We start from the raw sequence: 15,409 nt of genomic DNA on the forward strand, positions 1-15,409 counted from the left end.
CGAGACTAAATGCCATTTTCTTGACTGAACAATCACTCTGCCTCTTCTCCTAACATCTGGAGGAGGAGGGATGTGCTATCCCTTGGTATAGCGTATCTTGCTGACATTTCTGCCATTCCAACCTCTCAGAGAAACTAGTATCACTGAACAGCAGGATGATCGTCAGGTGCAACCGGCTTCCTCTGTCCTGTCTCAGTCTGAGAGCATGTGCATGATGGTGGAGGGGGGAAGCAAGGAGACTACTTAATTTTGAACATCAAGGCACAAACAGCTCCAAGAGCATATATGAAGAGCTGATCCAATAATGCTACGGAGCAGACAGGGCTTAAAGGTCAGAGAACAGTTCTGGGTTTTGTACCCAGCTCCAAATTCCTTGCACATAGAATGGAAACAGTGTAACTATTCGAAAGGAGGTAATACTGAATGCATTGGTGAGGGCCAAGAAAGGGTTTTGAGATTCTTGGATCAAAGTTATGAAATAACAGAAGCATTCCTGGCTAGTCACATGCTGTTGAAACCCACATGCTAAATGAATCTACGAGAAACTAAAGAAACATTCTAGGCTTGCTTGATATTTTCTCTTCTATGCTAGCTGTGCTTTCATTTGCTGCAAGGATTACATGCAGTTGCAAATGAAATAGGTGAAGAATCAAGGCAAACCTGCCTGGGGAAAGGGATATATGGCCTATACAACTGTGAACTGCAAAGAAACAGACTCTGTCATCCAGTTTATGAGGAGTTTGGGAATGTTACATAAACGAAAGCTGTTTCTTCTGGCTGTGTATTTGACACATTTACAAGCATGAAAGTATTAAATCCTGCATATTGTATTCAACTGCTCTTGTTTATTAGGGTTTTTTTTTTGTTTGTTTGTTTTCATGTTCTCTCTAAAAATCCATTTTATTTACCAAAAAAGGTAGCTCCAATACTGTGCTATGAAAGACAGTTCTGCCAACTTCTCCCATGACCTAGTCTTCCTCTTTGTGCCATCTGGATGGAGGAGAACATGACAATTTATAGCACCATTAATAAATGTGGCTGCACAGGCTTGTGCCTGCCAGTGATAATTTGGCTTCAGCTTCATCAAAGCAGTTGTATTCTCCAAAACGCTACCTTTCATTCAGCAACCTCCAAAACCAGGGAAAGGATGAAAGCAAATAAAGCAACTAACAGAAGCAAAGCAAAGTATAAGGTGCCTGCCACAGAAAACCTTGCTATGAACAACATTGTCTCACTCCCTTCCAGAATTCCCAGTCTTGCTCCACAGCAACACCTCACCTTGCAGGTAACCTGCCAACCACCACGTGAAGCAGCAGCTGAGGTCCAAGTACTTTATGACTTCAGGAAAGACGGGCCCACGTGAGCATCAGACCCTGTTTTACAAGCACAGCTCCAGCAAAGACAAAACCGGCAGCACAGTATCTTCTGTATTTTTATTGTACACATCTGTTATCAGCTAGGCCAGCTGCCTGCATTTGGGGCTCGGCACAGCGCTCTTCCCTTTGCAAACACCACCAATTTCCCGTATTTCCTCGGCGATAGAGCTGGCGCTACCACTCCTCGACCAACTCCTCCCTCCTGTTCTCTGCGGCTTCCCTTCTCACTCCACGTTCAGAGAAACCTGATGTTCCTCCTCATTCCTATTTCTCCAGGACTCCTATCAAAACCACATAACACTGGTGGTCGTCTCCTCCTCCTACATTAAAGCCTGTTCCCAAAATCCCAGCCCACCTCTGCTACTGGCTTTTGCTTCTTTCAGAGGTTTCTTGCTCAGTGGCTCTTCCACGTTCACCCTTGAAAATCAGACCAAGCAAAGCTATCATGCTGATTATTTTCCTCACCTAAATTTTATTCTGTTCTTCCAAGCATAAGGATTGCATAGTGCATTTCCTCTGGAAACCACTTAATGTGCACAATTAGGTGGCCTATTAGGCCAAGATTACAAGGATACTTCACAAGCTCACACACTTTAGCACGTGTAATAAAAAGAAATACCACAAATCATTGTCAGATCTAGCAGTGGATAAAAGCATTCTAACAAAATTAAATAAAAATTATTTCAGTAATGATTTCCACTGCACTGCTGAGAACTCTGAAGTGTTAAAGTAAATCCTGGCAGTTTGGGCACCTTTATAATGCACTGAGATTAAGTAATTACTACAGCTGCAGTGAGCATTTATTACTAACGAAAGTAAAAAGGGGCTACTTTCAAACAAAAAAACAGAAAGAGGTAAAGGCAAATCACTGTATAATTGCAATACATACATGGATTTTTTTTTTTTTTTTTTTTATTGTAAAACAATAGACATACTTTCTTTTCTAACTACAGGATGCTGAATACAACTGAAGTACTGGGGTCATTGTAGCCTCTCAGGAGTTCAAAACAAATTCAAGTCCAAACACACACCCAAGCACTGACGCTTCAGACAGCTCCTACGGAGGGCCCTTTGCTCCCATTATAACAGGCTTATGTTTGGTATAAACAGTTTTCTGCAGAATTTGCAATCCAAATGTTAGTCATGTGCCAATGCAGAAGAAACAAAATGTAAAACTAATCTGTTTTTCTTTTCCAAACTAAAAATAGGGCAAAATAGCAAAAAGCACAGCTGGTAGAAGCCATTTAAGCTTTAAAGATTCTTCTATTCTAGGAATTTAATCTTTTAAACATAACAAGCTAAGCTTTACAAAATATACTCACAGGTCAGCTCCGACACCTACAGCAAAACTCAGCTTTACAGATCACTGCAAGTGACCAGGCATCGTATTTGAAGCGCGTGTGATTCATTTAATCTGAACAACAGTGTTTCTGAGCACTTGGTATGAAATAACTCCTTCCCATTGTCCTGATCTTGCTGTTTCTCTCATCCCTTTCTTGCAAATGTCCAGATACAGAAGGAACAAAAACACATTCCATGCAGAAATTACTTCAAATGAAGGCATAACCAAAAGAACAAGGAATTATTTCATGTGCAAATGGAAAGCAGAAAATAAAGGTAGATTAATGATTCAGCAGCAAGATTCTTCCAGGCAAATTAGCATAGCTGAGAAACAGACCCAAAGGGAGCATGAAGCAGAGGTAAAAGAAACAAAACTGCAATGTAAAAACATCATTGTTTTTATAAGTCAAACTGCGTCCAAAATGCGTTACTGCAAAATGTTCAGAATACTTATGCAGGACAGGATCAGACCAATCACCCCAAATTACAGAGCAAGTCCAGCAGTCCAGAGCAAGTCCTGGTAAAAAACAGGTAAAGCTCCAAATTCACCATGACTTCCTGCTCTCACTGGAACTGCACAAAGACACAGAGGAACACTAAGAAGCAGCCAGATTAGTAGGAAAAAACAGGGCACTTTGAGCAGAAAAGTGTTTTAACAGTGCAAGATAAGGGAGACTGAATGGCAAAATTAAGCAAAAAGATGAAGAGGCCCAAAGACATCAATAAGAAGAGAGTATGTATCTAAAAGAGAATTACATGCAAGAACAGCACACGCATCCTTTAATCCTAGGAGAAGCGATAGCTAGGAATACAATCTAGCTCTGTTTGAGCCTCCATTAATAACTGCTGTCATCTTCCTCTCCCTGTTATAAATACTTCAGTGCCTCCTGACAAGGAGGCCGAACCCATAATGAACATGACATGCTGATCTGAGGTGGAGTAAGACAGAAAGCTTGGAGACTCGTGATGTCAGGTCTAGCAGAAACTCATTTAAATTAATGCACTGAGCAGATCTAGCAGCAGGCTCTATTACACTCCTTTTTGGTCCAGTGCCTGGAACGCTGGAGTACTGAGCAACTGGTGACTCAGAACAGCCTCAGACAGACACTTTACAGAGGAGACTGCTCATTTAAAGTTTGCAGAGATCCGTCCGAGACTCCAAAAACTCTCAAGATTTACTGCCAGCCTCGGAGTAGCTGATACAATACAGCCACAGAAAGGCAGGATTCCCAGGCTTTCCTTCCTTACTCTACTGCTGACACCATGTAACTCCAGGTAAATCATTTCAACCCTGCCGAAGTCATTTCAAGCCCCTCGCTTTGCATCTGGGTATCTCTGTCAGTGAAAATGAGAAGTACTTGATCATCTGCAGCTTACAAAGCACAGAGAAGAAAAGTACTGTCAGTACCATGCCTGCAGGAGTATCCTTCAGGATACGTCATCTTCCTATTTCATCATGTTGTTCTCATCTTTCAGCATTGCCCATGGCCAGAGATAGCCAAGAACCACCAGCTCTTAGGTAGCTCTTTCCTTTCAGTCAACTTCAAACTAACGCACCCCAAAATCATCCAAGGTCAACCAGCAAGTCAATCCCAAAGCTACGACTAAAACCTGCATTTATTTAATCCCAGTATCTTACACATTAAGCACAAGATGGTCTTCTACAACTCGAATTTTAATGCCATTAATAAACTTCATTGAAAATAACCAAACAAGATGTAGCTGAGCCAGTGCGAGGACAACACCTAATATTTCATTCCTTCTTGTCCTTGGACTTTGTACCTGTCAGCTTCTTAAATTTTTGGCTCGTTTCTTAAGTTTTTATTCATGCTCACCTGCTACCAACCTAACAGCAGCTGCTATTATAAGCAACCCTGGCTTGCAGACATCCTCCAAGGGCCAACAAACGCAGCTGCAGCCTCTGGACAGCGGGCACAGCCCCGAAGGGAGGACAGCAGGGCACCCCCCATGCAGGCCAGGCCCTCAGCCGGGTCCCCAGCCCCAAAGCCTGGGCCCCCAGGCCCCCTTCATCCCTGTGCTCTAAAGCCCTCCAGCCTGCCTGTAAGCACCCACAAGCTCCTGGCCCTCAGCCCGACAGCCCTGGGCCCTCAAAGCCCCTCTAGCCCCATGCTCTACAGCCCTGAGCCCAGCCCTGGGCCCCGGGCTCCACAGCCCCAGGCCCCGCAGCCCCACACCGCCCCGGGCCCCGCAGCCCCAGGCCTCACACCCCCACACCGCCCCGGGCCCCGCAGCCCCAGGCCTCACACCCCCACACCGCCCCGGGCCCCGCAGCCCCAGGCCTCACACCCCCACACCGCCCCGGGCCCCGCAGCCCCGCACCGCCCCGGGCCCCGCAGCCCCAGGCCTCACACCCCCACACCGCCCCGGGCCCCGCAGCCCCAGGCCTCACACCCCCACACCGCCCCGGGCCCCGCAGCCCACAGCCCCAGGCCTTGCATCCCCACACCGCCCCGGGCCCCACAGCCCCAGGCCCTACACACTCCCAATACGCCCCTACCCCGGGCCCTCGGCCCCACAGCCCAGCACTAAATGCCCCCCCCCAGGGCCTCAGCCTCCTAAACTGGCCCGAGCCTCCCCCAGGCCCCGGGCCCTCGGCCTCACGGCTCGGCCTCACGGCCCGGCCTCCACCCCCCCCCCCGCCCGGCCCTTAACGCCCCCCGGGCCCCTAACGCCCCCGGGCCCCGGCTCCGCGGCCGGGCGGCGCGGCGGGAGCGGGGCGCCTCACCGCGAGAGGTGCTTCAGGATCTGCTTCTTGATGATGCCGGCCATGCCGCGGCGCGGCGCGGGGCGCCGGGGCTCAGCGCCACGGGCGGCGCGACCCCATCGCCGCCGCCGCCGCCTCCCGCCCCGCTGCGCGCCCGGCGCCGCCTCCCGCCGGCCCCCGCGCACCACCCCGCGCACCACCCCGCGCCGCGCCGCACTGCGGCGCCCCCTGGCGGCCCCTGCGGGCGCCGCCGCCGCAGCCGGGCCCCGCGCGGGGCGCGCCCGCTCCCCACGGCCGCGGCAGAAATCACGCCTGCGAAGGCAGCCCCCGCGGCAGAAATTCCCCGCGTTTTGTAGGCAGGAGACGCGCGGCCGGCGCAGCGACGGCCCCGCTCGCCCTGCCGACGGCCGCAGAGCCCTTCCGCCTCCGTTCGGACTCGCCGCGCTCTTCTTCGGCTCCCCGAGCAAGCGCGTCCACGAACGCTCGCGAAGCTGCCGAGAGGAGAGCACCGTCACCAGGAACGCAGTAGGAAATCAGCACGCAGCGCCTGTTCCCTCTATCGCACCAAGTGCTGAACGTAACCTACGAGGAGGATTGTCACGGGGAATCCTATAAACGACAGCACTGCAAGAGATTTAAGGCAGCTTTTAACTCTGTGCTTTTGTCTGTGTTAAAATGTTTTGTTAAAAAGAGAGGCTCATTACAAAGCAATCTAAGCAGCGAGGCTGTTGGAATGAAAAACAAAAGTTTTAGCTCAAAGCAGTTTCTATGCTACTTTGGTTATATTGTAACTGATGGTTGACAGTGAATTAGACCATTGCACATGCTGTGCAAGACTTGAGATTGTGAATGTTGAAGAGAGCATTTTGCTTTCAAGGCCTACAACATGAAAAGCCCAACATGAAAACTCACATAAATTATTATACTTTTCTTCAAATGCAGCACGCTCATTGGAGCTTTAAACTGATCAATCAGTCCTTTAGCAGCTCTATGACTAGAAAGCTATGGGCTTTGTACTTTACTGCATATGTTCTGCTTTAACCGCATAGTAGGCTGGGGGAAAAAAAAGTGGAATGCAAGTCCTAAAATTTTAATCAAGACTCAGTGCTGATTATCAATAATTCCTGCCTATTGTTTCCTCCAGGAGGAAGCCATTAATTAGAGTTGACATTGCATGTTTTATGTTGGACCGAACAGCAATCCAGTAAGGCACATATTTTTCCAATCAGCACGCATACTTTCTGAGAAATGCATAGGCACTATCATTTCAATTCCCTGCAATCTACTCTCTCTCTGATACTTGCAGAACTTGATGTGGGAGAATAAGCTGCACTAGGACTTCCTGCTGTCATATGGGGGAAACTGAAGAGCAGCAGGATCCACTGTGTCAGCGCAATAGCATCTCAGTGCATCAACCCAGTGAGCCTCTACAGTCCTGCAACAAATATACAAGAACAGTAGCAGAACACAGATCAGGACTAATCAGTGCTATGCTGGAGGTGATTTTTTTAAGTTAGCAAGATTAGAAGATGAAACATATTAATTTTCGCCACAGCTCAATGTTTGCAGAACAGGGTAAAACAAGGATCAAGTTAATTACTGGATGTCTCAGCTACACAATATGTTTTATAGAAGACTGTTAAAAGCATGTGCGTGCCTAAAAAGTAATGTTGTCCAAGTGATACAACTGTCCTTGTCCCACAACAGAGAACAAAGAGAAGCCCTCACAGAATGCTGTAAATCACTCCCACACTTTCATATTAGATGCAGATTCCCCCAGTGGAAAAATCAACATTTTAATAATTTCATCTTATTTCGTGGCCTTACTGAATGTTGCAGTCTCCCCAGTTAGGGTTTACCACTGCAGTCTTTTCCGATGTCACATTTTTAATTAAAAAGAAAAATATTTGTTGTTTTGAAACAAGAATTCATAATGCAGACAGTGATACAGCTCTTTGGAGGTATGATATGTAAAAGAGAAACTGCTGAAGTAAATGAGAAAAAAAATAAAATCGAGTACAACACACAGATGAGGAGAAGGAACAATGAAGACTGACATCTCACTGTGTCAGACAAAAAACACACAGAGTAAGGCTCAGACTCTCCTTACACAAACCAGCATCAACGTTTTATTGTTGTGTTTTAGAATTTGGGGGGTGGGGGGAAGGGAGGGGAACAGTTACAAATGCTTAAGTCCAGTGTGCATACAGGTCAGACTATCTGCAATCTGAAGTAGCAGCATATCTCCTCTACACACTGTTTTAATACAAAATCCTAGGGGCCTAGGTCTATGCTGTTTTATTGTATGGAAGATCATAATGTGGAAAAAAAAAAGTGTAGCTCCACTTCCACCTTTATCTGTCTGGACGGGTCATTCCTGGCCTGGTTGGCACCATCATGGGCCTGGATGGCGGTCTCATCATTGGAGGCCCTGGCATCATTGGCATGTGTCCTCCCATCGGTGGCCTCATCCCTGGAGCTACAGATGGAAAGACAGGACATTAGAGAAAAGCTCTCATGAACAGCAGCTGCAGAGTCACATCCATATAAGCTGCAGATTTTCTCCCCCACCCTCCAGGGATCTTTCATTTTGTAAGCGTATAAAAGGAACTTTCTAATCTGGAATCTGGCTGAGAGGGACTACATTTCCCTGAAGGTTACTAGCAACAGTAGACGAAGAACCAAATTCCTGGGTTATATGCCCAGCTTTGATAGTATTCACTGATAATCTACTTTAGCCACTCAAGAGAGACACTAACTCAATTCATTTGGAAAGTCTGTTCTGAAAGCCCTGCAAGATTTTCCAGTTAAGTATATTCAAAAATAGTCTAGTGTACTTCTTACAGCTGGGTAACAGCATTATCAAAAAAATGAAAGCAGAAGCTTTATCAAAAAGCACTGAAATAATAGTTTCCATCCAACTTCTCCATTTATTCTCAGACAACCATTATAGTGTCTAATTAATCTCAGATTATGTCCATACTTTGTGCCTTTAGAAAACACTTAAGGAACACTTTCTACTGGCAACACAGTAATTGCAAAGACATCTCACTACATTTAGCATGTATAGATGTGTTCAAATTTGTTCCAGTAACTACTTCAGGAAGATGCCCTCTGAGAATTCTTCAAATGCCAACAAGCTCAAAAGCAGAATGGAAAATCAAGACATTTTAGTTTGTCCTTGCTGTTCTGAAAAAAACTTTCTAAGGCATGTCACTTCTCTAGAATACATTATTTTGAGACATTCTAAAAGATAAGCTTCATTTACTGTTGAAATTTATCCTTAGTGGGAAAAAAAAACAGAAAAAAACCCCATAATTCCTCAACAATTAAAGATGATAGTGCTAAGACAATAGGAAAAAAAACATAAAGGGAAGGTAGAAAAAAAAATTATCAAACCCAGAATTTCAACCGTACAGCAAGACTTGTAAGTGCTCTCTCGACAATCAGTAAAGGAACTTTAACTTGACTTTGTAAGATTGTTTGACGTCTCACCACGCAAAGGATAACGGATCAGCACAGATGTGTATACATGGTATATACTGAAATACTTCACTTGAGGCTGTTCATCCATGCAGCATCTAATAAGGCTGCTGCCTGAAGTGACACAGACATAGGCTGAAGAGTGCATCACTACTAAACCTAGCATCCAGGTGCTGTAGTTGTTTCATATTTTTCATATTTTCCAGTGAGCTCCTTTTACAGCTCTCTGTTGACTAGCAATACTCCCATAGCAGGTCAATGGAAAATATACCCTAAACATTCTGCAATGTACCACGCAGTAGTGCAATTAGAGAATTGTTTATTTCCAGACTTACCAGGCCCAACTGGCATCATTCCTGGTGGTGGCGGGCCCATCATTGGCATCATTGGAGGTCCACCCATATGAGGGGCTGGCATCATACCAGGTCGTGGGGGGCCAGCTAAACACATATACAGATTGGTAACATATCTAATTGCTTCAATACTCATCAGCAACACGCAATGTGAAATAGTTATTATTAAGCCTTACGGGAAATTCTAGTAAACTTAGGAAGTTTTCTTTATTACTAAGATAAAGATGTCTTAAGACTGTTTTACAACTATCTGTCATCATTTTCAGTTTCAACTCTGACTTTGGGTGCTAACAAATGAGTGAACTGGAAGAGGGATATCCTAGATAATACTGTCCACTTTGCACTTCTAACACCCATGACCACCACTCACAACAGCAGAGCTCTCTATACAAAAAGGGATCTCAACAACTTGCTAGCTAAAGTGCAAAACAAGGTTATCAGTCCTATTCTATTCCACTAAAAAGCTGTGCCAGAAATTTTGATGATGCTGTCTACCTGCCAGCTACCAAGCAAGTAAAGGAACATGCACTTCTATTAATATGCTCAGCATTGCTAAAATATGACAAACTAAAGAACACAACAATCATTTAAACACTCTTACAGAACACTCTCTCATAGTTTGATATTTATGAGCTCAAAGCTTCTTAGTGTGATTGCAAACTAAAAGCACTTTTCTTTACAAGCCCGAGAAACATAAAATGAAGTTAAAGAGGACTGCCATCACAGCTGCAGAGAGACTTACGGATGCTGGGAGGAGGTGGTATCATGGCTCCCCCAGGAGGTGGTGCTGAGAACGGCGTAGGTGGGATTTTCCCTTGCTGAAATGCAGCCGCTGCATTGGCAAAAAATAAATGAGAAGATATATCAACAGGAGAAAAAACAGTTACTAGGTTGATGAAGCACCTGTGTCAGTCTTCCTTCCCACGTCAAGCATTCAGAGCATACTTAATGTCATGTTGCACACTCAGCTGTTATAACTGAACAAATTCCTGGTTTATATAGCTTGTCAAGGTAGAAGTACCTCACATTCTTGAAGTGCTCTGTGACAAGTTTCACACACCTAACAGGAAGGTGGATCGCAGGGAAAATATATTTGTGTGATTTACAGCTGTAACTTTTACCTAATATCATTAGATTAAGCCATGGTAACCAAAAAAGGTAGTTAAGCCAATGACCTAGAGCGACTAAAAACATGAAAAACATCTTACGTGGCAGGAAGGAGAAGAAATGCAGAAGACTAGAATTGATCAAAAGGGAAAAAAGATAAAAAAAATTGGAAACACCTAAAGAAGGAAAGCTGCCAGAAAGTTAACATCCTGTTTACAGATAAAAGAACAGCTATCCACAGAGAAAAAGAGAGGGAAAAATAACCCTTCCATCTGAGAGGAAAAGCTTCACATTTTATTTAGTCCATTAATATTAAGAGTGGAAAAATCAGTATCACTAGAGAGCTAAGGCCAAGAAACCACAGCATTAATAAATAAATAAATAAATAAAACACTATCAATCCATTTTCCTTCCTTATGGACTTTTTATTCATCCTGTTTGTAAAAATGCGCTAGTACTGACAAAAGCAAAAATGGAGTAAGTTTACGCACTAGGGAAAGATCTAATTTCTCTCTCAAGGAATGGCACTAAAACATCTGTCCTCAACTCTTGTGGAAGAACGGGAACAAATTTGTTTTGCGAGCTTTTTCTCATAAAGGCTTCAGACACAAATTTTTACATTCAAAGGAGATTCACTTAAAAGTTAACAGAGTTTGTTTAAAATTCAACAGTCCAAGAGTACCCTTGATCTTTGTGTAACGTGACTTTGTATGACATTATATAGCTGTGCTAAAGACAGTGGTATCTACAATAGACCTAACCCATAATAAAGTAATGTCTGCTTTCAATGACCCCTTACACAGAGCTCTTGTCTCCAGTGGAAACCCTCACTCAAGCAGTTTGTGCTTGAGAGTCTAAGCGATATTCCTGCTCACTACTCACATAGCAAAGAACCGCTATGAAGGTGAGGCAAAAATCAGCAAGAGGAGGAGCAAGACACGTGCACAGAGAAGAGACAGGAGTGACGGCAAAGTAATCCGAGGACATAAGACTAGTCTTACTCGTTTTGTCAATCAGGCTCTGAGCTTGTTCCTCCATCCATTTTTGATAGTAGTCTTTCACATTCTCTTTGTGTTTTCTGCCACTGCAGTGGGTTTTTCTCACAGAGGGCTGAGAAAAGTCGCAAACCCCCAGGTTAATGAAACTTTTGCAAAACTTAAATGCGAGCAACTTAGACATATAAAATAGGCTGGCTTCTGTGTACAGTCAGAAAACTGATGCTGTGTAATATCTTTGCATAAAACCCACAAGTATTAAGACTCAAATTTAAGTAAAAGAGGCTCTTGTAAGACAAAATTAATTATTGCCTATAAACTTACTGCAATACTCACATTCACCCAAGCATCAAAAGCCAGCAGATACTAGCACCAGTCAAATTACTCCCCTATTCTTGGTTGATTTGGACATAAAGCATCACACTAACTGGATGATACTTCCAGTGAATTTTTAACCTACATATGTTCTATTTAAGCCATTTGATACAGAAAAAGAACAAAAGCAGAGGTCTTAGTACTTACCGAGTCATGGGTGAGGTATGTGTCACAGTAATCGCAATAAAACCTGGAGAGGGAAAACCCGGTTATTGCCTACACCACCTCCTAGGCCCGCAAGCCCCCAGGAAGCGCCCCGACCCCGTGGGAAGCGCAGCGCCCCAAGGGACGCCCGGGGCTCACCGTGACCGCGCTTCCACACCTCCACCCCGGGACCAACGCGAACCCTCAGCGCTCCTCCGCCCCCCGGGGGCCGGGCAGCCCCTCGCCCTCGCACAGCCGCTTCCCCAGCGCCGGGGCCCGCCGAGCGCCGCTCACTTGGGCATGGTGCTCCCCCGCACCCCGCCGCCGGCGCCGCCGGGAAGTGACGCACTCAAGAGGCGCCACGGCGCCGCCTGCCCTTCCTCTCCTTTCCCGCCGCGCTTTGACCACCCTCGGCCGCCGTAGGAGGGCGCCGCGCCGCCCGTGCTGCGGCCTCAGCGGCCCACGGTGGCCTGCGAGGGCCAAACGAGGCGCCGCGGCGGACTTCGCTTTGCGCGCCCCGGGGGCGAGTGGGAGCGGGAAAGGCTCGGCCTCACCGAGAACACGTCGGGGCCCGCAGTGGCGGCCCCATGCCCACGGAGGCAGCCGGCTCGCCCGTGGGTGGCGGGGCTGGCGGGCGGCCACAGCACGGGCATGGCGGTTGCGATTGTGGCAGCGTCTCCCTGTCGCTAGCCTCGAGGCAGAACCGCAGCGGCCGCCCGTGACAGTGCTGCCGGGCTCCTGCCGACAGCAGCAGCCTGCCGGCTTCGTCCCGCTTCCTTCGTCAGCCACCTCTCCGGGCGGCTCAGCCTTTGAGCGTGGCCAGCGCTGATCCTGGTCACGCTCTGGTCTTGAGTCCACTGACGCGGTTGTAGCCCCTTTGCCTCAGTTAAGGGAAGTTTGTGGTTGTACGCCCAAGGCTCAGGTGTTCCCGTAATGTTCACATCCCAGTTGACGCGCTAGTGATTTAGGGCTGTCGCTGCCTGTTATCGACACTTCGGTACCCATTCTCCTAGGGCAGACAGCCTACCTTTCTAATCCTGATGCTGTAACAGCAAACAAAACCCTTGAAGAGCATCAACTCTGTAAGTAAATAATTCCTGTTTTGCGTATCATGAGCTCCACTTTCTTCTGATCGTTTCAAGTACTTGAAAATACATGCGTGATGAGCTTTCTGATTACATTGTGCATGCCATAATTTCCAGACTGCTCTATATTTTTCATCTGAGGTTCTTTAAGGATGAGTTCCAGAGGGACTAGCAGATATAGGGTACACAAGCTTTCAGCTCTTTAGCCTGAATTGCACACTCAGTCATGCACTGATTTTACTGCAGTATCAGACCACGTGTTTAAAAGATGACTCAAGCTGATAGCAGACAAACACTTCATCATACACTAGCTGCCTGGCTTTCACTGTGAAATGAATTGGTATAGTTTTTTTTCTAGTCAGAGACAGAATTTACATCAAATAACGCAAAAACAATGACTCTACAATCAATATGTCCTCCCCCCTTCTTGAAATGCAATTCTAAGTTTAACACAGTTCAGAAACTGGAAATCAAAAACAAGATGTTTTCTGGGAACCAGGAAATAAAACTTACTAAATGGAGGTTTGGAAAGCCAGCATGGAAAACACGTTCACTTTTGCAAGGAAAGTCACAGGATTCGTAAGAACAAGAACTTAGACGTTTTCTTTATGGCTTATTCACAAGATAGTGTTATAGGTTATCCACATAGTATGACTGTAGCATTCAGAAATCACGATATGAACCAAACTGTACAGCAAGTGGAAAAAAAAAAAAAAAAGCTGGTGGAGGTACCAAGGAAGGTTGGGCACCACTGACTCATGTATTGTCTCTATTACTCATTAAATTGTAAGTCTGTTATATCATACAATAAATATGATTCTGATACACTCTGTATGTTTATTTTTCCTATCATTTTATTGTGTTTTATTGTACATTCCCTGTTTTGACTACAAAACACTTTCTTGTAGTCAAGTCAGGTTTTAGGTTAGTCTCTTTTTCTGTTACATCATAAACAAATTTTTCCATCTACAAGCCTAAATAAAGCTTTTGTATCGTTAGAAACGCCCCTACCTAGCACTGCCACAAAGGCTCTTCCTCCCCGTACTATTCGTTCTGCAGCAAGCTTGTTTTTCTTTTAAATTGTACCGGTTTTCCTTCGCAGCCGTGTTGTAATGTTTAACTGTGGAAACACCGCAGTAGGGGAAACTCCTCCTCAACCTCTGAAGCGGTAACATGGGGTCTTTGCTTAGGGAGAGAAACCTAGCACGCTTCGGCCCGCCTGGGCCCAGCATCAGCACGTCGCAGGTCTCTCACCCGGCTGTGCTGACAGGATGAGGAAAACGGGCTTAACTCCCCATTTGTTTTCCTTAAGGGGGGTAACTCGCACGATGCCTCGGACGGGGGAGGGCATCGCCTTGTTCCTGAGTGAACAGGAGCGGGGCAGAGGGGCCGCGGGCACCCCGGGGCGCCCGAGGGAGGGCGGCGCGCAGCCCCAGCCCCGGGGGCGGCCCCACCGCCTCCCAGCAGCCCCTCCGCGCCCCCTCGTTTGCATAGCGGCTCGTGATGCCGCACGTGACTCATTTGCATACATAAACACGCGCCCTCGCCTCCCGCGCCGCTTCCATATTTGGAAGCGAGGGCGCGCGCGTCTGCGCACGGCCGGGGAAGGCGTAAGTCTGACTCGCGTGACGCAGCCACCCCGGCCAATGGGAAGGGCCCAAATTGCCCGCCCGCCGCCGCCGCCCCCCCCCCCAAGTGTCACGTGAAGCGCTCGCGCACCCCTCCGCTGCCGCCGGCTGCGTTCGCATATGCAAATATATCGTTTGCATACGGCGCGGGCGGGGCCGGTGGCGCTCCCCCCCCCTCCCCGCCGGGCGCCCGCGGTGACGCCACCGCGCGCCGCGCGCTTGGCGGCGTCACAGGCGGCGGCGGCGGCGTGCCCCGCGCGCATGGGCGGAGCGGCGCCTGCGCACGGCGGCCGGCGGCTCGCGTCGCCCGCGCCCCCTCCCCTGCCCTCCCCCCCGCCCCCCCACCCCCCCACGCGGTGCCTGCGCTCCCCCCGCGCCCCCATGCGGCGCTGAGGCGGCGGCGGCGGCGGAGCGGGGCGGCCCCGGGGCGGCAGCGGGGCCCGCGGCGCCATGGAGGGCATGGACGTGGACCTGGACGCGGAGCTGATGCAGAAGTTCAGCTGCCTGGGCACCACCGACAAGGACGTGCTCATCGGCGAGTTCCAGCGGCTCCTCGGCTTCCAGCTCAGCCCCGCCGGCTGCGCCTTCTTCCTCGACATGACCAACTGGTGAGGGCGGCCCCGGGGGGGGGGGAGGCGGCGGCGGCCCCCCGGGGTTGGGGCGGGGGGGAGGCCGCGGCCCGTGTGTGTGAGGGGGGGGGGCGGCGGGAGGCCCCGAGGGGAGGCGGCGGCGGCGGCGGCGCCGAGGGGGCCCCGGCGGCAGGCCGGGCCCGGCCGCCGTTTCGCCCGGTGTGGGGG

At 48.1% G+C, this 15,409-nt stretch overlaps 4 protein-coding genes across 8 annotated transcripts in view; 2 read left to right on the plus strand and 2 right to left on the minus strand.

Annotated features, from left to right (window-relative positions):
- Positions 1-5,561, minus strand: part of BLTP3A (bridge-like lipid transfer protein family member 3A) — a 35,964-nt gene extending 30,403 nt beyond the window's left edge. Inside the window, exon 1 of the mRNA XM_062594775.1 lies at positions 5,464-5,561. Within this exon, the coding sequence (XP_062450759.1) occupies positions 5,464-5,507 (44 nt within the window). The 5' untranslated portion in view covers positions 5,508-5,561. The remainder of the gene's footprint in view (positions 1-5,463) is intronic.
- Positions 1-15,409, plus strand: part of RPS10 (ribosomal protein S10) — a 382,514-nt gene that overhangs the window by 286,922 nt on the left and 80,183 nt on the right. The gene's annotated exons all lie outside the window — the stretch shown is intronic.
- On the minus strand, positions 7,549-14,253 carry SNRPC (small nuclear ribonucleoprotein polypeptide C). 2 transcript variants are annotated; one of them, XM_062595281.1, is made up of 6 exons: positions 13,996-14,253; positions 11,903-11,945; positions 11,387-11,495; positions 10,021-10,110; positions 9,261-9,365; positions 7,549-7,921 (listed from the first exon to the last, which is right to left on the minus strand). In XM_062595281.1, the coding sequence occupies exons 1-6, from the start codon at positions 14,214-14,216 to the stop codon at positions 7,797-7,799; spliced, it is 693 nt and encodes a 230-aa protein (XP_062451265.1). In that variant the 5' UTR covers positions 14,217-14,253; the 3' UTR covers positions 7,549-7,796. The 2 variants fall into 2 exon arrangements, with proteins under 2 accessions (XP_062451265.1, XP_062451266.1); XM_062595282.1 differs by lacking the exon at positions 13,996-14,253 and adding an exon at positions 12,194-12,279.
- The window catches only part of ILRUN (inflammation and lipid regulator with UBA-like and NBR1-like domains), a 39,761-nt gene continuing 39,365 nt past the window's right edge, over positions 15,014-15,409 (plus strand). For all 4 annotated transcript variants that reach the window (XR_009960791.1, XR_009960792.1, XM_062595322.1 and 1 more), the window contains exon 1: positions 15,014-15,220. Coding sequence is in view for 2 of the 4 variants with exons in the window: in XM_062595322.1 (XP_062451306.1) it covers positions 15,063-15,220 (158 nt within the window). In the remaining 2 variants the exon portion in view is untranslated. The remainder of the gene's footprint in view (positions 15,221-15,409) is intronic.

This window comes from Rhea pennata, chromosome 25, assembly GCF_028389875.1.
Source record: "Rhea pennata isolate bPtePen1 chromosome 25, bPtePen1.pri, whole genome shotgun sequence".
Taxonomy (NCBI): domain Eukaryota; kingdom Metazoa; phylum Chordata; class Aves; order Rheiformes; family Rheidae; genus Rhea; species Rhea pennata.

Excerpts from the sequence above, each read along its gene's own strand:
- SNRPC (XM_062595281.1), bottom strand. The coding sequence starts at position 14,216 with ATGCTGGGCCCAGGCGGGCCGAAGCGTGCTAGGTTTCTCTCCCTAAGC. Across the intron at positions 9,366-10,020 it reads ACCACCTCCTCCCAGCATCC|CTGGCCCCCCACGACCTGGT; the intron begins GTAAGTCTCTCT and ends ATATGTGTTTAG. Across the intron at positions 7,922-9,260 it reads AATGATGCCAGTTGGGCCTG|CTCCAGGGATGAGGCCACCG; the intron begins GTAAGTCTGGAA and ends TTCCATCTGTAG.